The sequence below is a fragment of the Biomphalaria glabrata genome, chromosome 8 (genome assembly GCF_947242115.1).
Source record: "Biomphalaria glabrata chromosome 8, xgBioGlab47.1, whole genome shotgun sequence".
Classification (NCBI taxonomy): Eukaryota; Metazoa; Mollusca; class Gastropoda; family Planorbidae; genus Biomphalaria; species Biomphalaria glabrata.
Genome location: NC_074718.1, coordinates 36,683,311 through 36,707,191, shown reverse-complemented (window position 1 = coordinate 36,707,191; position 23,881 = coordinate 36,683,311). Strand labels below are relative to the sequence as shown.

Here is a 23,881-nt window from a genome sequence, read left to right as displayed (position 1 = left end):
AGTTTGAAAGCATTCTTAGTTATAGCCTAATAGTCATGGCTAAAAATAGAACCATTTTCATATCTCTTGACCAATTAAATAAATAACCTCCCCTAATTAAGTATTTAAAATAAAATATATGACACGATAGCTGCATATGGACTAGAGCTAGACTCCAGTAAGTTGAAACTTTTGACGACTTTACAAATCTGTAGTTTTTTGGTTGTTTTTTTTTTTTTTTTTTTGCTTGATTTTCTCCCCTGGTAGGAAGACTCACTCTCTACACGGTCCTCGCTTTCCTTGAATCTACAGTTCCTACAAAAACACCCGCACAGACTTCCCACACTCACTCACTCACCCACACACTCCAATACACGTGCGCGCGCGCCTCACGCCACAAATCTCTTACTCTTTTGCTTATCCCCCCCCCACCCCGGCCGACCTTACCTTACCTTAACCCCTTACCCCCTCCCCAATTCCAAGGATCACTGTTCTAAGTTGTTTGCGAGAATGTGTGTGTACGAGGGGGAGGATTTAGCACTCATGGAAGGAGGGCGGTGTAAACTCAACATTCGAGTGCCAGGATAAAATAACGCAGAGAAGCCGGTAACAATTGTGTTCGTAAAAGTCATGTCTATCTTCGTCTTAGGATATTTTTGTAAGAGTACAAAAAAGTGACATTTGTTCAAAGTAACATTTATATCCCGGATTTGTTATTATTTGTATTTGTTACAAAGAATTGTGTACACATTACTATCACGTACCTCTGATATTATCCACGAATCTCTACAGTTTGTGAACACAAGTTTAAAGGTCATTCTTATTGGATAATGGAAATATTTCCTGCAATGCTTTTCTCAGCTTTTGGATGTGACTAGATTTGCTAGTCAGTTACGATAGAATAGCGCGTTTTTTTAGTTGTTTTTTTTTTTTTACAAAGCTTATATCTACTCACTCTGTCTGATGAAATGTTTGTACACGTTATTTCTGCGACACCCGAGCTAGTATCAAGCTGAAATTTTTGCACAATTTGTTCTTTTACCTAACAACACAAGAATCAATCAAAAAAAAAAAAAAAAATTGGTTAATTAACTATTGGTAAATAATTATTTTGTTTGGTATTTCGAACAAGGGAAAGAAATTAGACTTGACTGAAGTGGTGATATAAGCTGAATTAGTCCCCTTTATAGGTCGCCGCTTTGAAGTAAGTTTGAAACAAACAATAGATTGCTGTTCAATGTTGTATTTTAATAAGCACATCACTAGCAGAGTGGTTAGAATGTCGGCGTTAGGAGCCGCGAACCGTCGTTCTCCCTTTTTTTATGTAAATGCTTTTAAATAGCGATTACTGTAACCAATTCAACTAGATATCCCTTTCTTTCTTTCTTTCCCCACTCCTACACCTCTCGATATTCCCAAGTGGTTCAAATAATTAATAGGATTATAGCGTAGTGAGAAAGCTAAAAGCATGAAATAGCGTTAAAAAACAATTGGTAAAAATATTTCTAATAGCACAATTTTTTTGTTGTTGGTCTAGATCAATTACAAATTGAATGACATAACTGACCTAAACTAATTGATACAAAGTTTGTTTGTTTTTTTAAAAGTATTTTGTATGTTTCTTCTTGTGTTTAAAGTTTTCTTAAGAAAATAGAAATCAGTTTTTTTTTTCTTTTCTTAAACATAATGTGCACGACGATTCTATCTGTAACTAAAGAATATTTGGACGAATACTCTGTGACACAAGCCTCTAGTTCTAGTATATATATATATTGATTATTTTTATTTTGAAGTCAAAAATGTACTACTTGACTTGACGGTCATTTTGAATAGCGGTTTTAAGTCACACTGAAAAGTATGTTTTAACAAGCAAAACATAAAAAAATACTTTGTAGTAAAAATCTTATATAAGGATAATAACAACAAATTCTCGGTTGTATGTTGTTAGTTCTTGGTTGTATGTTGTTAGTTCTTGGTTGTATGTTGTTAATTCTTGGTTGTATGTTGTTAGTTCTTGGTTGTTAGTTCTTGGTTGTATGTTGTTAGTTCTCGGTTGTATGTTGTTAATTCTCATTTCATTTCGTATTTTATTTGGTGCTTGTTTCCCTTTCCCCTACTGACTCCCCCCCACCCTCCCGACATCCCATTTAAATATTGCACTTTCTGCTAGGTCCATCTGGCGTTAAATACAGTACTCATTCGTTTATTTTGGTCAGGTTATGGAATTTCAGTTCGCTAATTGTGTTTTGTTTTATACACACTTCATATGCCATACAATGTATTCTTTGAATTCTTTTGATTCTTTGACTGGCATATAACTTTATTGTCAGACCTGCTTTAAATATTCATTTCATGTCATTGAAAATATTTTGTCCTTGTGGAAGTCTGAAAATAAAAGAAATGAATTAGGGAGTTATTAATTCAATTACACAGCTCTGAAATTGTAACCTTTACTCAATTAAAAACAAAACACTACAAACTTAACATTTAGATGTGTAGACATGTTTTGTTCACTTTATCTCCCTTAACATTTTTTTTTAACCACAACACAAAAAAATTATATAGAAATTATTTTTTTTTTCAAGTTAGTATTGCAGCTAGAGTTTTTTTTTCTTTTTCTGACACATGGCCCCTCTCTCTTTCTCTCTCACTCTCTCTCTCACTCTCTCTCTCTCTCTCCACCGCGAGTATGTCGTCACGTTTCAACCAGACAAAGCCTCCCAGAAACCAACTCCTTCTGTCCCAGCACTAGAGGCACGTGAACTGTTGCTTCCTATAGAGCCAGAGGACGTCTTGTGCTTTCAATTGAAAGCAAACGCATGCATCTTGCAGCCAACACAGCAACACACACACACACACGCATACATCCTAGCGCAACACGAGTGCTCATATTTACCGCCCACATTCTCGCTATACACACTACACAGCACACCAGCATGTCTGTAGGGTGCACATTTTCAGTGTACAATGAAAAAGAAAACTTTGTATCTACCCCCCCCTCCCCATATAACCAGGAGGCAGACAGAACAGTGAATGGAGCAATATAAAATTCTTTTACTCTATATATTCTATGTAAATGTTTAACAAAGGAGTGCTATGGCTGAGCACTAAGGCGCTTGGCTTCAGAACCGAGGGGGGTCTAGTTTAAGATTTTTAGGGCGCCCCAGAGTCCAGCAAACTCTAATGGGTACATACGTTGGGGAAGTAAAGGGCGGTTGGTCGTTGTGGTGGCCACCCTCGTTAAGCGTCGGCCATAGGAAAATAGTATCTCTACATGTATGTCTGGAAGAATTCCTTGTCATTTTATATTCAAGCAGTCCAGCTAATAATTTCTATATAAGACGGTGCGCAAAATTTCAATGTAATTTTTTTTTATTATTCATTCAATTTCTTACTGAATACAAATAATCATTTGAGATGAGTTCGGTAATTCCCGCTGAAAAATTACAACGTTTTTCTCTGTGTTACTAATTAGCTATGTTTTCCCCCCCAAATATATACATAAAGTGTCATATAGAGTCATATAGAGTCGTTTTCGTTATCCCTCCCAACCAGTGATCACCCAACCATGAAGAGTTTGCAAGGTAATAAGAGGAAGTGTAGACATTGAGGGGAAATCACTTTGTGATACGGGGGCGCGTTGACTGTGTGGTTAAGCGCTTGGCTTTCGAGCCTGGGGTTTGAATCTCGGTGAATACTCTGATTTTGAATTTAGGGACTTTTAGGGGGCCCCTGAGTCTACCCAACTCTAATGGGTACCTGACTTAAGAAAGTAAATGCGGTTGGTCGTTGTGCTGGCCACATGATACCCTGCTCGTTAACCGTTGGCCAAAGTACAGAGAAACAAATGATCTTTTACACCATCTGCCCCATAGATCGCTAGGTCTGAAAGGGGAACTTTACTTCGACTCTTTACTTTGTGCTTCAAGAGACAGCTAAACCATTTTTATTTTAAAGTGCTAAAAGTGTACCAACACATTTTCATAAAACTTTTAACATACACAGATTATCAACACTATAATTTGTATGTACGATACATAAATAAGCAATTTATAGTTAGATCTATAAGTGATTTGTAGAACATTTCTATACCAACTTTTTATTTATTTGTACACGTTTTAAATAACTGATTTGAAATAACTTTAGCAAACAAAATATAAAAAAAAAACTCTTGAAAGTTCTACAAAATGTGTAGGAAAAAAAAAGTTATTAAGAAGCACTTCTTATTGCTGCTAAAATTAGGCAATGGGTGGGGAATTAATTTTATACATCAAAAAATGGGAAGTTCATGTTGCTCCACAAAATGCTAATGATTATTTTATTTTTAGAACTCCAATCACTATTTTAAATAACTTTACATTTCTAAATAAATATGTCAAAATTGTTTTAAAAAAAATATTTAAATCAATTTAAACGCAGTCGGTCCTATTCATGGCGCAGTCCATCACTTTGTGTTTTGGTGCAGAATTTTTTCTTGGCTCTTAACGTTCAAATGGCTCCACGAAATTTCCCATGGTTAGACCTACTCAGATGATTCATTGCGAGCCTTTCGTTTGGACTGCCCTAGATCTAGATCTTGTAGTTGTGTAGCCATGCAAGGTGAACATGAAATGAAGAGTGAGCCTCAATTGAAAATCTTCACACAGACATCATTAGATCAATTTAAATTCAGTCACATCGGATGGTATAGAACTGAAATCTAGTTATTTAAAAGTACTTTCTTGGACATTAAAGTAAAATGCTAGTTTGACAGAAATTATATTTTTTAATTTCTTTTTTTTTTTTTTAATTCAGTACTGAAGAGATTACATTGCCAACAACACATAAGATACTATCATAAGTTTACGATTTACAGAACAGTTCACGTGAAAATTGTTCAGACGCTGTCCAAACTAGATTCACTGGGTTGTCCATTGTCCTGTGCTGTAGTCGAACGATGTTTTTGGGTCTTTCGGAAGGATTTGTCCTTTTTCCTATGGAAGCCCAAAAGTTCTAAGAAATTTTTGTATTCTTCATTATTAACTTACAAATAGCGCTAGTAATACCGGTATAAGAACACAAATTTTCTGTTATTTTTCTGGTTGTCTTTTTTTTCTTCTTTTGTCTGAAAGAAATCATGTCATACAAGTTGTTTCCGTATGCTCGGATCTTTGATTTCCCTGCGGGCTAACCATACAAAAATGAAAAAAAAAAAAATGATCGACCGGTGTTCGAAGACATGCAAAAAGATATTTAAAAATCTATCTTGAGAGTGAAAATGAGGAAAGGCTTGCTAGAATAAAAATAGTGTCCGAATCTCAAACGTAGTGAAGGGAGTATGACTCCTTTACATTACGGGACGTATACCCCGTCAGGTCACGAGTGACTGTATTTATATATTTTTTTTTATAAATTTCTCTCCTGTGATAAATTTTGCTTTCGTCTTTTTGAATATTTATATTTTTGCCTCTTCTTCATCTATAGACATCTTGACTTGGACATTGGACTCACAGGCCTCAACCAAACCAGCTAATGAGCTATTCAATTACTTTGTATCGTAATGGAGATAGATTGTGTCCCCCTTTGAGATCTACATGTTGAACTTTCATGTTTGAAAGAGTCTTGCTATTTACATAAATATAAAAATATACAATAACAAGCTTGTGTGGAAATACAAACTCAAAATCGGCCCCCGAAGTGGTCCGCCCAGGCAGGTTTCAATATTTTCAGAAATAACATCAGAATGAAATACTATTAAAGACAAATGATAGAGAAGAATGAAGAAAGAAGGTTAACAGATCTTGTGTGGTGCCCTAGCGGTCCAGCAGACCAAAAGATAGGTGAAAGTGAATGTGAAAGTTAGATGTGAACCTGGCTAATTAATTCTTTTTATGCACGTTTTTTCTCTTACAAAAAAGTAAAAAAATTGTTGTATGTAAATGTAGTAGTTAGAATGACAGAACTTATTTAACTTAGAAATACATTTGTAAAAAAAAAATTTTGACAAACAATCTAAAACCATTTGCATAAATGTGTTAGAAATACACAGTAAATATTGTAATTTCGTATTTCCCCTACTAATGAGCCTCCCGTGCTTTTGATACTATCAATAGTGAATAGTTGTAAAAGTGGTGTATTTTTATAAAAAAAACTGCTTGCAAAGTGATTTTAAAAATTAGTTTTTTCACTTTCAGAAATGAAAAAAAGTAGCCGTTGCATCAGAACTTTGAATGGTCTAAAATATTATGATGTTGGATATCTTTTCTAGTTTACGAGATCTAAACGGGACGGACGGACGGAGGGACAGACATTCCACACAAAACTAATAGCGTCTTTTCTCCTTTCGGGGGCCGTTAATAATGATAATAATACCGAGAAGAAGATATTGACTAGGAGTCTGATGATGAAGGACAGACGCTTAGAATGCTAGACAGTGGGGGGATTTCAGGCACATGTTTTTATCTGGAAATTAGCGCATACGAATGCCTCTTTTTAGGCTAAATGTAGACTGAGATGGCTGCGTACAACAGATAGCTGAGGTTTACTATTTTTGAGAAGCTTACTTTTACTCACTTGGTCTGTCTGTCTTGTGAAAATGTCTCTGCATGTTATTTCTCTCACACCCAAACAAGGATCAAGTTGGAAATTTTGCTCAATTATTTCTTGTACCTGACAAAAAAAGAATTAAAAATAAACATAAACAATCAGATACTATTGATAATTAGCTATTTTGTTTGGTATCGAATAAGGGAATGAAATTGTACATGACTGATGTGGTGGTATAAGTTGAATTAGTCCCTTCAAACTTTGTCTAGAGAAAAGAATTAGGCCTTCGCTTATAAGTTTGAAATTTAAAATATATAACTATAAAACCTTTTTTTATAAGCATTTCGCTGGCGCAGTGGTTAGTGTACCGGCTTGAGCCCTCGAGTTCAAATTCAAGTCTTGTAACTCTTTTTTTTTATATATAAAATGCATTTAAAAAGCAATCACAGTAAGCATTTACTCAGATACTCCTTCCCCCCCCCCCCCCCCCTTTTCCTTTTATTCCCCCAACTGGTCCTGAAAAGTGATAAGAGAAAGCTAAAAGCTAAACAAAAACAAAAGGTAAAAATGTTTCTAATTGCGCAGATTTATTATTGTTAGTGACTCTAGATCTATTATAAAGTTAATCATATGGCTGATCCTAATTCATTGATACACGTTCGTTTAATATAAGCTTTATTTTTTTAAAGTATTTTTTAATATATGTTTATATTTGTTATTTCTGGTCTGTCTGCCGAAGAACACTATAGAGCTAGTATGCCCCTAGGCCGTATAGAGAGTTACTTATATCATCTTATTTGATGCCCTTTTCAAGACAAGAGACGAGTCACTTTGAGTACGTGAAAGAAATTGATCTCTTTTAGTGTCTCCTAGTCACAGTACAAAGAGTTACTCGAATCTGAGCATATACCAGTTCTCTTGTATCCTTGTCAATTACTAACCAAAACACAACATTTTGCCAGAATGTCGTCTGCTGTCTTGTCATCCTCTCAGCAGTGGCGACATCTGTGACCTAGTTACTTGACCTCCATTGTTTACAGTGAAGACAGTGTAGATCTAGTAAATATATATAATACAATAGATACTGGAGTCTCTTCATTATTATTATTATTGTATGCTTTTATAAGGGAAAAGTTTTATCGTGAATTGATTAGCTGAACTTTGCTAAATACTGCAAACGAGCTTCCAGATCAGCAGCGAATAGCTAGCTAGTAGAATAACACTGCTCAATACGGCTCATAGGAGTGTCGCCACTTTTCTAAAAATCGGTGCCCCTTCCTCTCCAACCTGTTACTTTCCCGGATCGGCGGATCGTGGTCTAAAATTGCAATCGATTATCCAACTTTGTTTCAATGTAAAATAAAATAATAAAATATGACTATCTTCACATACCAATTAAACATCAATTGGAAATGACTAAATTCACAATGCAATCATATGTGATATCAGCAATGACGGTAGTTACAATATAATCAATAGTATTTATATTAAAATCATAATCGAATATTCGTTTTCTGTTACTACCAGGATGATGGGCGTAGCCAAGATTTTTTTTTTTCGGGAAAAGGGGGGGGGGGGGAACCGCTTCAAAAGAAATATATCTATATATATATGTGTGTGTGTGTGTACTTAATTAATCTGTATTACATTCTGACCCTTCATATTTTCGACTATATTAAGACTTTTATTGTACCCTAGAATAGGTTCTTCCTGGAGTTAGTGGAAAAAGTGTAGGCTCCCCGCCCTAGCCAGCAATGTGGTCTTGGGGAGCGCATGAGATCCCGCATCGGGGTTCGGGGCGGAGCCCCGCCGCCAAGCGCTATTTCCGGTATTGAAAGCCGACTAAATGCATATTCTGAGGTATCTACGGTGCATTATCCTGCTATGAAAAAGTTTTATTTCAAAAACCTAATGTGCTATTCTTAATTACTTAGATACTCAGCGCCGTTCAGCGCATTTGGTGGCAAGCTGCTTCCACAAAAATCTATCACTGGCAATTTCTGAAGCCTCGGCTCCACCTGCTCCGAGGACCGCCATGAAAGTGTAGCGCCAAGTTGTACTAGGGTGTCCCTAATAAGTTAATTAATTATTTTGTTTGATATCGAAAAAGGGGGAATAAATGCTACTTAATGAAAGATGTTGGTGTATATATCGATTTAATCCCCTTATAACGTTTTGACAAATTTTTTTCTCTCACTTCCCATTCTCGGATCAAGTTACCATTTTGCATAAGTATTCATTGTCTATAACAATACAGGAATCAATCCAAAAAATAACCAATTAGTTAATCATTTAGTACTGATTAATTAAATTTGTTTCTTACAACAGAAAGGGATCTAAACCCTGTAATTTTCCGTAAATGGAAATAATTAGCAGTTCTTTCCCTTAGATAAGTTTTTAGAAAAAAAAAAAAAAGCATTTATTTTTCTATTGCGTGTTTGCAATGTAGATTCTAAATTACAACCTCATTGATCTCTGTAAGACCACATGTTCTAGATTCTGCTATTGTTGCTTTTTTACCAAACTCAGAATCGACTAAGACAATCTGGAATGTTTTAAAATGTATAACAGAATCGAGTATACTCTCATCTCTGCCACCAGGTTCTTTCATCACACCTATTTCTTGGTTGTATCACCGTCTTATCAGTTTCATGTTCATGTTCATGTGTTACGTCAAGTAGGCCGCTGTCTCTCCAGGTCACAACAACACTCACACTGGCACAGCTGTAAAACTTAAACGGCAACTCATTGAGTAGAACTTGGATAGGAAAGAAATATTCGCGTAAGCTATACATGCAGACCTAGGTCTAGAGTAGATCTAGGTTTAGAGTAGAACTAGGTCAAGAGCAGGCAATAACTTCCGTAAAAAAAAAATTCGCCGGAACCTCTCAAACTGGAAACACTTACAGAGCTACTTTCATTATAATAATTTCACTCATGGAAGCACTCTTTATTTATTATACATCATTTGTCATTTTAGCGTGGTCGAGAGGCTAAGTGAGCTTGAACTTGGCTTGTCTTGGCTACCTAGAAGCGGGCTCGAGGTTCGACACCCGACTCGGGCAGAGTTGCGTTTACTGAGCGCCTAAAGGCAGCACGGAAAACCAACTCCTAGATACCCCCTCCCCCCCCCCCCCACTGGTCCACAAATGAGATTGGACCAAAGCGCTCTGAGCATTCTATAAGCATGAAAATAGCGCTATATAAAAGCTATAATAATAATAATAATAATGTGTATGGAATTTTAGACTGTTTACGGTAAAATGAAGTATAAAAAAAATCAGAAGGACTGCTATTTTATTTTTAAAAAAAACTGATTAAACATAAATATAAGAGTGAGTTAAACAAATATATATATATATATATAAGGAGAGAGAGAGTGTGTGTTTGTGTGTGTGTGTATTTTATTTTCTTAAAGCTGAGTTAATTCATTCTGACTCGCTTCAAATATTTATGGATTTATTTGTTGCATTTTTTTGGTTCAGATGTTACAAACATGAGAATATAAAATGTCCGTTCTTCCTTATAGTAACTAGTGTGTACTTATATACAACATTGTGTGTCATTAGAATGAATAGTACTAAATATGAATTCTTTGTAGCCTCTTTGAAGGTCAGTGTCTACTTTTAATATCATTGCATTTTTTTATTTAAATAACTGACTTTGTTTTGTACGCAACATTAGAATCTATTTACAAGCAACTCTCAGAAGTTGAAACAGTTCCACGGTGAAATAACAGAGTTACGACGGAAACAGAAATACACCTTTATTTAAGAGAAACAATTCGTTTAATGATTCAGAGGTTCAGAGAACGAGATGTAGTACATTCGATTAAATACAATGCATTAGTCTTTATACACAGAGTATAGAGAAAGTAAATGGATAGATAGATAGATAGATAGATAGATAGATAGATAGATAGATAGATAGATAGATAGATAGATAGATAGATAGATAGATAGATAGATAGATAGATAAATAGATAGATGGACGGACGGGCGGACGGATGGATGGACGGATGCATGGATGGATGGTGTTATAACCCTAGTGGCGGACTGAAAGCGTTAATGTGTGTGCGGCCTATTGACATACATGATTCAGGTCAATCACACAGGTCAAGGGCTATTGAACAAGGGACATTACTGCTAATGCACGCATTATGACCAATGTTATGGTCATGTGACCAATAAGCCGTTACAGACGAGAGACAGTGTGTTAGAAAGAGAGTCCAGAACAGCAAGCAGTGTACTACAAAGTGAGTCCTTGAAAATGTAGCTGTACGAGCTAGAGAGACTTGTAGTGATTAGTTTGGCAGTTCTGTAATTGTAAATAAACCGCCCACCTTGTTTATTGAAGCTCTTGTTGTCAAGTTGATGTTTTAGATGTGTTGTGTTGTTGGGCAGTTTTTACAGAAGGCCTGATAGAGAAGAACGTAACGATAGATAGACAGACAGACAGACACACACACACACTATTTATCTATCTATTTCTATCTATCTATCCATCTGTCTATCTATGGGTAGACTGGATAGATTAGGCCTAAATAGATAGTTTGATACATAACAGGTACACTATATTTACTGCATGTTACAACTGTATCATCATCCTCACCATTTATGTTTTATTTCCACAGGACGCTATGGCCTAAACAAAGTGCAACATGCTTATAAAGCTTGATTGTAGCTTGCAAGACAGACTTTGAGTAAAGAAAAACAAGTCTCATCTTCATTTCAACGCCAGCGCCTTATGTCGAGGCAACTTCTAATTTGAAAAGACATCCAATTCTTCCATTACTAGACCCCAAAAATGGCCAATCCTATCAGCTCACTGAGCATTTTCTTATTGCTCGCCTCCCTTTGCACTGTCTTTACACAAGCTAAGAAACCAACACACAAAGCTTCTAGCTCAGCGAAATCTTTAGAGATCAAATTTGGCTTTCTACCTAACCCAAGCCTCAATCGATCGAACCTCATTGTGATATCAGAAGAAATGCCCATGAATTCGCTTCTTGGGATTGTGACTGTGGAAGAGGGTAGCAAGGGAAACATCCACTGCGAAGATGATAGCGATTACATCAAGCTCGACAGATTGGGACCCAAGGGATTTAAAGTCGATCTCGCTCGACACCTGGACAGGGAGCTGGTCGAGGAGTTCGTCGTGACTGTGACATGTCGAGACGTCGACTCGGTGCCGCCAGTTAGTGGCACGCAAAGCTTCAGCGTCCTTGTCCTTGACGAGAACGACAACGCGCCGGTCTTCTCAGAGACCATCTACATCGCCAACATTACCGAGAACATAGCTATCGGAGAGCTCGTCTTGACCGTCAAGGCCACCGACGCGGACTCGGACTTGAGCGGCAGTTTTAACTTTTCCCTCTTCGGCTTGGAGAACTATGGCAACAAGCCATTCGTCATCGACCCGGAAACAGGCAGGATCACGACGCAGCTGGGCGTCGACAGGGAGGCCAACGCTAATTTCACGTTCACCGTGATGGCCACAGACAAAGGTAAGCCGGCGAACACGGGCACGGCTGTGGTGGTCGTGTTTATTGAGGATGTGAATGACAACGCTCCGGTGGTATTGAACCGAGAGCTCAGAACACGTGAGAACCAAGCCGCCAACACCCTTGTGGGTAAAATAATCGCAGCAGACATAGATGAGGGTAAAAACGCAGAGCTTGTGTTCTCCAAAATCGAAGATGACGATTTTTCATCTACTGCTCCTTTTGAAGTCAACCCGAACGGGAATGTCCTGTCCGTGGTTCCGTTAGACAGAGAACAAAGAGCTGAGTACTCGATGAAGGTCATGGTCAAGGACAGGGGAACGCCACGCTTATCCAGCACTGCCACCATCGTCATCATCGTCGACGATGACAATGACAATGCTCCGGAAATCACCAGCGATTGCATGGGGGGCGTTGATTCATTTCTCCAGAACGAAGGCTACTTGCAGGACAACGACACGTCAGCCTCTGACCAGGGTCTCATCTCGGTCGACTGGTACACACCAGACAACACCTCGATTTATCAGGTCACAGCTACCGACAGAGACAGCGGCGATAATTCTCGACTCGTTTTTGACATTGAAGCATCTGCCAAAGAAGAGCCTTCCGCGGAAGGTCTGTTCGCCATCGACAGGTCACTGGGTGTTATCACCTTGAGGCGCAAACTCTTGCCTAACGACGGTCTTGTGCACCTTGTCAATGTCAGCGTGTCAGACAGCGGGAACCCGAGCCGTTCCTCCTACTGTCTCTTAAACGTCACATTCGACATTGAACTTTCCCTTCTCGAGACAGCGGCCTCACAATCAACGGAAATGATGCAATTAGAAAATGGTCAAACATCGCACGTTTTTAGAACACTTCCCCTCAGACATCACGAGTTGGCAATCGTTTTGCTGGCTGCGTTGTCTTTATTAGCAACATATCTCTTGAAATAGCTGCCACCTTAGCACTTTTATCCCATTAAGAAGATGTCTTCTGTTACAATATGCTTTTTATTTATTATTTATGTTTTTTTAAAATCTTCAATTAATTATCTTATCTTAATTTATCTTATTAATTCTATCATGAAAGCAAGAAAAAAAAAACAAATGATATGATGTAGAGATTTAAATGCATTTTCAAAATATTTTAAAACAAGAAAAATATTAAAAACTAGTCGACCCACGGCGTAGCATACGACGCTATTTTGCAGGGCCGGCATTAGGCCACTGCAACCTATGTGACCGCACTGGGCCCCGCACTTTCATAGAACCCACTCTAAATCTAGGTGTAAATTATTAAATTAAACCATTTTATAACTTATAACAGATTTCCCGCGGCCTCCTGATTTACCAAAAGCTCTTGGAAATCTCCTGAAATTGCAAAATATACGAAAAAGTCCTAGAAATCTCCGGAAATAATTTAAATCTTTTGAAAACACATAAAAATCTCCTGAAATATATTGACAAAAATTGTCATTTTGGGGTGTTATTCAATATAGAAAACGCCAATTCTATGTGCGATAAAAAAAAACGGCATTACGCAATACCCGTAATTGTGGATTCTGTTAAAGAAGCTTCTCGCGCCTCAAACTAATGAAGAATTACTTGGAGTCAACAATTCTAGTAGATAGATTGAAACATTTGGTAATTCTTTCTATTGAGCGTGATCTAGGTAGGAAATAGAATTTGTATGATATACTGTATGACTTCGCTACACGCGAGCCTCGTAAAGTAAATCTGTATGTAGTAAAGAATGAATAAAATGCAAAGACGAATTTATTTTCTAATACAACTTCTTAATTTTAACTTATTATTATCTGTATCCCTACCCAAACTTGGCCCCGCCAAATCCGTTTCGCATAGGGCTCAACAATGATTAAGTCCGGCCCTGCTATTTAGTGACGGGTGAAAACAGTAGATTACTTGTTCTCCCCCGCCTCTCATTTTTTACGTGGGGTAACTCTAGTCCGACTTGTAGAAATAAAAAAGTGATCTTTCCATGACTTCTTGGTCATATATATATATACTTTTTGAAAAAGACAATATCTCCTTTATACATTTTTACTTATCCCCCCACCCCTTTCCGCCCGAGGAAAAATCTGGTTAAACAAATGTATAGATCTAATAGACTTTATAATATTGCACTGATAGGCCTTTAGATCTAGACTTAGAAGACTATGCGCAAAATTTTACCGAACATTAATTTATTAAACTCTTGAATCTATGATGCCTTACATTTGGAAATTCCCGAACTGAAGGTCCTATAAATAATGCGATTGTCCTTTCAAAACCAATTATTAAGGATCGAGATCGTAAGCCAACTTTAAATTTATTTATTTTTTTTACTTTGAAGAATTATCACAGGTACATGGGAGTTTTTTCCAGTGTGGCCAACAAGCTAGTAATTCTTTTCTCAGCGATATAATCAACTATTAAATTTATTGGAAAATTGTTGTAGCCTTTTTTCAGATGCGTTCTAAGTTCCTCAACCCTCCATGAAGATATGACTTAAATAGAGGTATTGTAAAAATGACTAAAATGTATTTCCAATGGCCTTCCATTGACGCTGTCATTAAATATCATACGAAATGTTATCATAGTAAAATGCCCACTAACATAGCTTTTAATAACTCATAAGAACCTATTTTCCTATTCTTTCTCTCTCTTTCTCTCTCCATCTCTCTCCATCTCTCTCTCTCTCTCTCTCTCTCTCTCTCTCTCTCTCTCCCACACATACAGACACATTATCAATTTTAAGGGATGTTTCACGCATATTTGGAATGTTTTCATATTTATTTGTTCCTATTCCTAAATGTTTTATTTTCAATCTCATTTCGAAAGTTTCATTCACATTCACCCAGCACTGACAATGACAAATTTTGTTTCTCTTCAATTGCCGGTTAAGCTTTAAAAATATGTCTATTAAACTATGTCTGTGTATTAGTTTCATGACAGATTTTTGTTATTGCATATTTTTTACATTTCACTTTTATAAATTTTATAAGCATCTTTTTTTTTAATCCATTTCACATAATTTTTGGGGTTAAATATAAATGTGTGCCTTGACTATTTGTTTTCATCGTGGTCAACATTAGAGATTTATTTCTTTTGTGTTGCGGTCAACATTAGAGATTTATTCGTTTGTGTTGTGGTCAACATTAGAGATTTATTGACTATCATCGCTGTCAACATTAGAGATTTATTTGTTTTCATCGTGGTCAACATTAGAGATTTATTTGTTTGTGCTGTGGATAAGATTAGAAATTTATTTTCATCATGGTCAACATTTTAGGTTTATTTGTTATCTCTGTGGTCAACATTAAAGATCTTATTGTTATCATTGTGGTCAACATTATAGATTTAATTGCTTCCATTTCAAGGACGTCATTTGAGATTTCATTGAATGCAACAGCTGTTATCTTTGCGTAATGTTTTGTTTTAAAGAAATACTCAATAAACATCAAAGACAAAAAACCCAGCTATTTGGTTTATTTTACATTGTCTTTTAGTGTTAAAATACTTCTTTACTTACTTAGACTTAGATCCTCCCGCGCCGTTCGGCGCATTGGGCGGTAAGCTGTCTCCACAAAGATCTGTCACTGGCAATGTCTGAAGCCTCTTTCCACCCCAATTCCACTGCTCTGAGGTCCTCCATGAAAATGTGACGTCAAGTTATACGAGGACGTCCCTGTTTGCGCTTTCGTCGTATTGGCCTCAATGTCATCGCAACTCTTGGTATGTGTAATGTAATTCATTCTGTCGGAGGACATGTCCCGCCAACCTCATGCAACACTCGGTCACAACCTAATTAAGAAGTCGACTGCCAGTTAGGTTAGGATTTCTTTGTTTGTTTGTTTTTTTCTTTCTTAGGTTTAGCGATACAAAACTACCCAGCTATTTTGTTTTGTATCCTGTTGTCTTTTAATGTTCAAATATTTCTTTGATTTATTTTGTTACAAAGTTGAATTCGACATAAAGTAACAGCTAAATGGAAGCGTTAGTGAATATATTTATTAAAACTGGTCGCTAGACGAGAACCCAGCGCAGTGTCACATCGAGCAAGGTTAGGACAGGAACGCTGCTTTGTTAATTTAACTCTTTCTCTCCGTAATTATTTACCACATTCTGGTGGAATCAACGTTGGTATCGTCAGTTAGGAAAGAAAGGGTTAAGTGCTTTCAACGTGTAGAATCAGTCGCTACATGTAGACAGAAATGATGCCTAGAATAGTTAGTAAATATAAAGAGTTGAATATAAAACTAACGCCATGAGTTATTACTCATACTCATTCGGCTTTTTCTTTTCTGACCAAACAGACGGAGCCATTGGCAAGTAGAAATAACAATCCAATCTGGAAAGAGGAAACACACACACACACACACCCAGCACAAACATATTCGTGAAAACTAAGTCGCATACATTCAAAATCAACAAGACTGTAATCAAAAACTAGAAATATGAAACGAATCCATACAGAAAATATCAATGATATCATAGAGATATAGAAGAAAACTCATCCTAAACAGGGGTCAAAAAGTCAAAGTCTTGGACCAAGGAAATAAATAAAATAAATGCCAAAAATTTATCTCCAGGCTCAAAATGGCAACAAACAACCAAATATAAGAAGTGTCAACTGACTAAATTATGACTAAGAGCAAAGAAGAAGAATCCTCACTGTCAATGACGTCAAAATAAATTGTGATAGAGCGCAAAGAAGAAGGCAACGCAATTTTATTGTACAATTTCCCAAGAAAAAAAAATAAACATAAAATCTCAAAACCAAAACGTCGACACAGTCATAGTCATCTTTGTTGTCCAAAGCATCTTACTTGATGAAACATCACAGATAACTCTGTGAACGTTGGCGATAATAATGCTTTTAAAGAGTTACGACCCTTGCCATAATAATAATGGGGGAAAAAATAGACAAGATTAACTCCTTCTCTCAGTAATTATTTACCACATTATTTACATTACATTATTTACCACATTCTGGTGGAATCAACGCTGGTATCGTCAGTTAGAAGAGAAAGAGTTAACTTATAATCATGTACTCCCGGTATTCCTAGGTCCGGACTAAGATGGAATAATATTTAACACCGGAAACGTGAAAAACAAAACAAAAAAACAAAACAAAAAACTAAACACAGTAGTCAAAGCAACGTTTTTGAACCAGTCAACTCACCCCAGTCGACCAGTCGAGTGAAATTCAAAGAAACTCGGCTCTATTACAATTCAATGTGTTCATTAATACTTTTAAAAAAAGATCTCGGTAATCTAATTAATAATTAATTAATTAATTGAATAAAATGTTGCTGTTTTTTTCTACTTAACTAGTGAATTCTTGTCAAATATTTTATTGTTAGTGGAAACCGTGGTCGAGAGGCTAAGTACGCTTGAATTTGATTTGGCTTGGCTACCTATGAAGGGGGCTCCAGGTTAGACACATTAGACACCCGACTCGAGTAGAGTTGTATTTACTGAACGCCTAAAGGCAGCACTTAAATCGTTCTCCCAGATCGTCTCAGAACCCCCACGACTCACCACACTGGTCCGCAAATGAGATTGGACCATATCGCTCTGAGCATGCTATTAGCATAACAGTAGCGATATATATATAATAAGGCTTGTCTTCGAGTCCGAAGATTAGTCCGAAGATATATATGTATATATATTCAATAACTCTCTCAACATCTTAAGAGTTAAGTTTGTTAATACGTGCAGTAGCTAATTGAGTCCCACAAACTCTAATGGGTACGTGCGTTGGAAAAAACTAAAGGCAGTGGTATTTCCACATGGCGTGCTCGTTAACCGTTGGTCATAAAAAAAAGAGAGATGGTGTAAAGCAAATATATCGCAAGGTCTTAAAACATCTTTCCCAACATTCCCAACCACTTTTCACCAAAGTTCAAACAGCTAATACAAAGTGATTTAATACCTTTCCATTAAATCTCCTGACACCTAAAATCCATAGTCTGTTAACTTTGACATTTTGAAACTGGCTAGGGAGAGAATAAGAAACCCATATTAATTATTTTGGGCAATTGTTCGCGTCAGCTATTTGTTGCAGGTCACTTCGACTGGTTGAGATAATAATCCCAGGGACAGAACACGATCCATCGACTGGCTGTAAGGTTGATGTTCTCGGCTTACCTTGTTGGTGGATGAGAACAGGGCCGGTCTTAGGCCACTGCAACCTATGCGGTCGCAGTGGGCCCCGCGCTTTCATAGGCCTCGCGCGATATGAATTCTAGGAGTAAATAATTAAATTAAACCATTTTAACTTATCATTAAAGGGTTCCTGGAATTCTCCTGAAATTATAAAATATAACAAAAAGTCATGAAAATCTCCTGAGATTATTAAAATCTTCTGAAAACTGATGCAAATCATAAAACGGACAAAATTGTCACTTCGATGTGTCATTCAATATGGAAAACGCCAATCCTACTCGCGATTAAAAAATGGCATTGTCAGCTTTCATTTAATAAAAATGTAATAATAAGGCGAATTTTAACCAAAACAAGAACTTCTAATATTTAATTTACTTCAATAGTCGCTGGCATACAAATATAGATCTAAATCTATCTCGACCGCTTAAAAAAACAAAAACAAAAGCGATATTTTGCGAATCGATAGTAAATCTAAAAGGCAGATCTGAATGTTTATCGGCTTTTTGTTGGAAAACTACCAACTATTGTAGATTGCTCGTCAAGTTAATTTAACTGTAATTTTGTACTTAGTAAAGTATAAATAAAATGCAAAGACGAATTATTTTCTAATTCAAAATCTTAATTTTCACTTATTATCCTTATCACAACCCAAATTAGGCCCCGCGCACTCCGCTTCGCATAGGGCCCCGCAACCTGTAGGACCGGCCCTGGATGAGAATCACCTCAAACAACATGACACGAACCAAACACAGTGGTTTTTGTTTCGTGCGAGACCCATCCCCAATAATACCACCGTAGACTTCCAGTCAAGGTACCGAGAGAGTCCAGGACTGAAACATAGACTCTAGTTACCGTCTCTTCCTCACACACTGAGACTATCTAATATATAAAGCACAATGTAATGAGCATGCAGGGCCGCCGCGAGGGTTGTGGCCGCCTGCGTGCGAAGTTTAAAATTCCGCCCCCCCCCCTTTTTTTTTCTAGAAATTAGAAACCCATTAAGACTGGGCTCGACACTGTACCAAAAGTGCACTTTGATTTAAATCCATTTTTTGTAGACCATTCCATTATTTCCTTTCATATTTGCGAGGTTGTTGCATCCCTTAAGTACAACTAGGAATCATGCACTATCAACAATTTCGGATTTACTTACATTCAGAAGTCTGCTATCTTGATTCTTTGTGACAAACTTGAAGAACTGATCTCGTTCTGACTACTCGCTTATGCTCCTGTATTTGAGACGATCATACTTGATGAGCTGCAGCAGGTATAGTACAATGAACAGTGTCAATGATCATGATCAATATACAATTTCACGATCACCTTGACTGCTCAACAGTATCACATGGACTGGATGTGGATATGTTAACTTGTTGTTTTTTTATTGTACGATAAAGCATATTCCGAAAAAAAAGCTCGAAATACAAAAGCCATTGACAGTAAAGCCTTTTCAAAGTTCCGTACACTTTCATAATAATTATCACAATTGTATTTTGGAGAGATATGTATTGTGTCCACAATCATCTGACAACCCGGATTCAGTTATCTACAAATTTATCCAATAAATTTTTAGTTTTATTCAAATTAAATAATCCAAAGTACAAGCCACTTAAACAATGACTTGAAATAAAACATAGTAAGGCAGTGTTTCTCACATTCCCGGGTGGCGACTCTATAGATTTTCGTTCGAGCCCCCTTTAGAAGTTGGAGCCCAGGGAAGTGATGTAGGCTTCCAAAGTGAGGTCCGTGAGTTTTTTCAAGAATGTTATAGAAAAGAAAAGAAACTTAGTCACAATTTTTAGGTTTTATTTTTCACTTAGCCTATAGTAACACTGTGTCTAGAATTCTGTTTGACGTCGTGAAATTTCACTAAAACGTTTTTCTTTTGTTTTCGGAAATTGTATTGCCTATATAATTTTAAGCGTTGTAAAAAGTTCTTCCTGGAGGTAAAATTGAAGATACGGCAAGTTTCCGCTCCAGTCAGCAAGGGGTATGAACATCTATATATATATATATATATATATATATATATATATAAGCAAACCAAAACTTTTTTTCTAGTTAAAAACAAATTAAATCCAAAAAATTCATTCATTAAATTCTCTCTACTGAATTATACAACAATTGACTTTCTTGTCCGAAAGTATCAATAAGTACCTATATAGTCGCTTGTTTAAATGATTTTTTTTTAGAATCTTGCTGGATGATTTTCACTAGTTGCTATAAGCGGAGACATTTGTGCACAAATGTTTATTAGCCCTGATGATTCATTAAAACTCTCTCGTGTTTACATAGTAATGTTTTAGTCTAAGACTTGTGACTTAAATGTTTATTAGCACTCTTGATTCATTAAAACTCTCTCTTGTTTTCATAGTAATGTTTTAGTCTAAGACTTGTGACGTACAATGAAAGATATATTTTGATGTCGTTCGGACTGATTTCATTTATTTAAAAAATAACTCGAGTCCTCGCTTGGTTAATGGTTTTTGTATGAGACCAATGATTCATGTATTTTTACGAGTTGCTATTGGACTCAGTGATGCAAATATTATAAGAGTTAGTGCGCATAAGTGTATTAGCCCTCTCGTTATCTCAATATTAATTCAATGCAAATAGTACACATTTTGTTGAAAATTGTAACAGCTTTTTACTAGTGTATTTAAAATATTAAAATCAAATCTCACATCTTCATTTTTTTTTACAGAATGAATATAATTTATAGACTGTTATCAGCTCTTAAGGAATACCTCAAAGTGTTTCCGGTTATTTGCGAATTGGACGGGATCTAATTTTGGTACAATACTTAAAAATAATACAACTTCAAACAACTTTTTTGTTGTTGTTAATTTAGCGTTTTTCCAATATGTGTATGACATGTCACAGTTTTGAAAGCCTGACCACTTTCAGTCCGACCAAGCGCACTCCATAAGGGACGCTAATCAAGGTGAGAAGCCACATGAAATAGTGTTCTCAACAGTGTAACTCAACTCAGTCGAAACGAGGCCGAGTCCACTCTAGAAAAGATTATTGTCATTAAGCGTCGATTGTCCATTGATCGTTTTTTTTTGTGCTTGTTATTTTTTTCACAAACTTTTTTTTTCCCTTGGACTATAATGTCTAGAAAACTCATTGTTTGCAATCGTGTCCCACTTGCCGAGTTGGTTTGTATTGTATGCAATTCTTCTTAATTTCTAAACTATCGCAGGCAGGTTTCGACATCTGAAGCTGGGTTTAACTGGGTTTAACTGGGGATGACATGTTACAGGACAAAACTACATGGAACAAAACCAACAATTATAGATTTCACGGCAAGCTGCAAATGGATTTTTAAAATACATTTATGGATTTCAATTATAATCAATTCTCCGTTTTTCTTTGGCCTAAGCTGAAACTACAGCACGTGAAAGATTGTTTCGTTGTTTTTAAACAGATTTAACCTGAGAATGTTGTGAGGTTATGAAACAAAAGCAAGTCAAACAACTTTTTAAATAGTTATTAGTTATGAAATAAAAATTAATAGATCCCGGCTTTATAAAGCATTAATTTTCCAAACAAAGCTTTAAACATACTCAAAAACAACAAAAGAAAATGGAATAGATTATTTCAGAACGCTTTTATAGTTGTAAGCCGTCGTGTCACCATTATCTAATTTATAGTCTTCCTCTGCACTCTCTATGCCCCTCTCTGTACTCTCTGTGTCCATCTCTGTACTCTCTAGGCCCCTCTCTGTACTCTCTGTGTCCATCTCTGTACTCTCTAGGACCCTCTCTGTACTCTCTGTGTCCATCTCTGTACTCTCTAGGCCCCTCTCTGTACTCTCTGTGTCCATCTCTGTACTCTCTAGGCCCCTCTCTGTACTCTCTGTGTCCATCTCTGAACTCTCTAGGCCCCTCTCTGTACTCTCTGTGTCCATCTCTGTACTCTCTAGGCCCCTCTCTGTACTCTCTGTGTCCATCTCTGTACTCTCTAGGCCCCTCTCTGTACTCTCTAGGCCCCTCTCTGTACTCTCTAGGCCCCTCTCTGTACTCTCTAGGCCCCTCTCTGTACTCTCTAGGCCCCTCTCTGTACTCTCTGTGTCCATCTCTGTACTCTCTAGGCCCCTCTCTGTACTCTCTAGGCCCCTCTCTGTACTCTCTAGGCCCCTCTCTGTACTCTCTGTGTCCATCTCTGTACTCTCTAGGCCCCTCTCTGTACTCTCTGTGTCCATCTCTGTACTCTCTAGGCCCCTCTCTGTACTCTCTGTGTCCATCTCTGTACTCTCTAGGCCCCTCTCTGTACTCTCTGTGTCCATCTCTGTACTCTCTAGGCCCCTCTCTGTACTCTCTAGGCCCCTCTCTGTACTCTCTAGGCCCCTCTCTGTACTCTCTAGGCCCCTCTCTTTACTCTCTAGGCCCCTCTCTGTACTCTCTAGGCCCCTCTCTGTACTCTCTGTGTCCATCTCTGTACTCTCTATGCCCCTCTCTGTACTCTCTAGGCCCCTCTCTGTACTCTCTATGCCCATCTCTGTACTCTCTAGGCCCCTCTCTGTACTCTCTAGGCCCCTCTCTGTACTCTCTGTGTCCATCTCTGTACTCTCTAGGCCCTCTCTGTACTCTCTATGCCCCTCTCTGTACTCTCTGTGTCCATCTCTGTACTCTCTAGGCCCCTCTCTGTACTCTCTGTGTCCATCTCTGTACTCTCTAGGCCCCTCTCTGTACTCTCTGTGTCCATCTCTGTACTCTCTAGGCCCCTCTCTGTACTCTCTGTGTCCATCTCTGTACTCTCTGGGCCCCTCTCTGTACTCTCTGTGTCCATCTCTGTACTCTCTAGGCCCCTCTCTGTACTCTCTGTGTCCATCTCTGTACTCTCTAGGCCCCTCTCTGTACTCTCTAAGCCCCTCTCTGTACTCTCTAGGCCCCTCTCTGTACTCTCTGTGTCCATCTCTGTACTCTCTAGGCCCCTCTCTGTAGTCTCTAGGCCCCTCTCTGTACTCTCTAGGCCCCTCTCTGTACTCTCTAGGCCCCTCTCTGTACTCTCTATGCCCCTCTCTGTACTCTCTGTGTCCATCTCTGTACTCTCTAGGCCCCTCTCTGTACTCTCTAAGCCCCTCTCTGTACTCTCTAGGCCCCTCTCTGTACTCTCTGTGTCCATCTCTGTACTCTCTAGGCCCCTCTCTGTACTCTCTATGCCCATCTCTGTACTCTCTAGGCCCTCTCTATACTCTCTATGCCCATCTCTGTACTCTCTAGGCCCTCTTTGTACTCTTTATGCCCTCTCTGTACTCTCTGTGTCCCTCTCTGTACTCTCTAGGACCCTCTCTGTACTCTCTATGCCCATCTCTGTACTCTCTAGGCCCCTCTCTTCACTCTCTAGACCCTCTCTGTACTCTCTAGGCCCATCTCTGTACTCTCTGTGCCCATTTGTAGCATCTTTTCACGTACTGTAAAAACTTCCTAACAAAACATGAATCCATCAAAAACTAACCAATTAACTAATTAATACGATATAAAAAGGGAAATAAATCTTACAGTATATATATATATATATATATATATATATATATATATATATATATATATATATATATATATATATGTGTGTGTGTGTGTGTGTGTGTGTGTGTGTGTGCGTCTTTGTGTCTGTGTGTAAATATACACTTCTTTCCCTAATATAAGCTTTATTTTTCTAAATTTTGTCTAACTTATATGCATACTAAATAGCTTTTTTTTTCTTTAAAAAAAGT

General features: G+C 37.4%; 3 protein-coding genes across 9 annotated transcripts; 1 reads left to right on the top strand and 2 right to left on the bottom strand.

Annotated features, from left to right (window-relative positions):
* Positions 1-469: 469 nt before the first annotated feature.
* On the top strand, positions 470-15,462 carry LOC106058860 (protocadherin-1-like). Of its 7 annotated transcripts, none has more exons than XM_056037258.1 (2): positions 470-585; positions 11,138-15,462. In XM_056037258.1, the coding sequence occupies exon 2, from the start codon at positions 11,311-11,313 to the stop codon at positions 12,940-12,942; it is 1,632 nt and encodes a 543-aa protein (XP_055893233.1). In that variant the 5' UTR covers positions 470-585; positions 11,138-11,310; the 3' UTR covers positions 12,943-15,462. The 7 variants fall into 7 exon arrangements, with proteins under 7 accessions (XP_055893233.1, XP_055893232.1, XP_055893231.1 ...); XM_056037257.1 differs by having other exon boundaries at positions 497-792; XM_056037256.1 differs by having other exon boundaries at positions 498-637.
* A 6,295-nt stretch (positions 15,463-21,757) lies between these two features.
* Positions 21,758-22,723, bottom strand: LOC129927842 (dentin matrix acidic phosphoprotein 1-like). Its single transcript, XM_056039371.1, has one exon. It carries the CDS (start codon positions 22,721-22,723, stop codon positions 21,758-21,760), a length of 966 nt encoding a protein of 321 aa, XP_055895346.1.
* Positions 22,724-22,734: 11 nt separating this feature from the next.
* LOC129927841 (uncharacterized) lies at positions 22,735-23,331 on the bottom strand. The gene has a single exon (XM_056039370.1). It carries the CDS (start codon positions 23,329-23,331, stop codon positions 22,735-22,737), a length of 597 nt encoding a protein of 198 aa, XP_055895345.1.
* Positions 23,332-23,881: the final 550 nt, after the last annotated feature.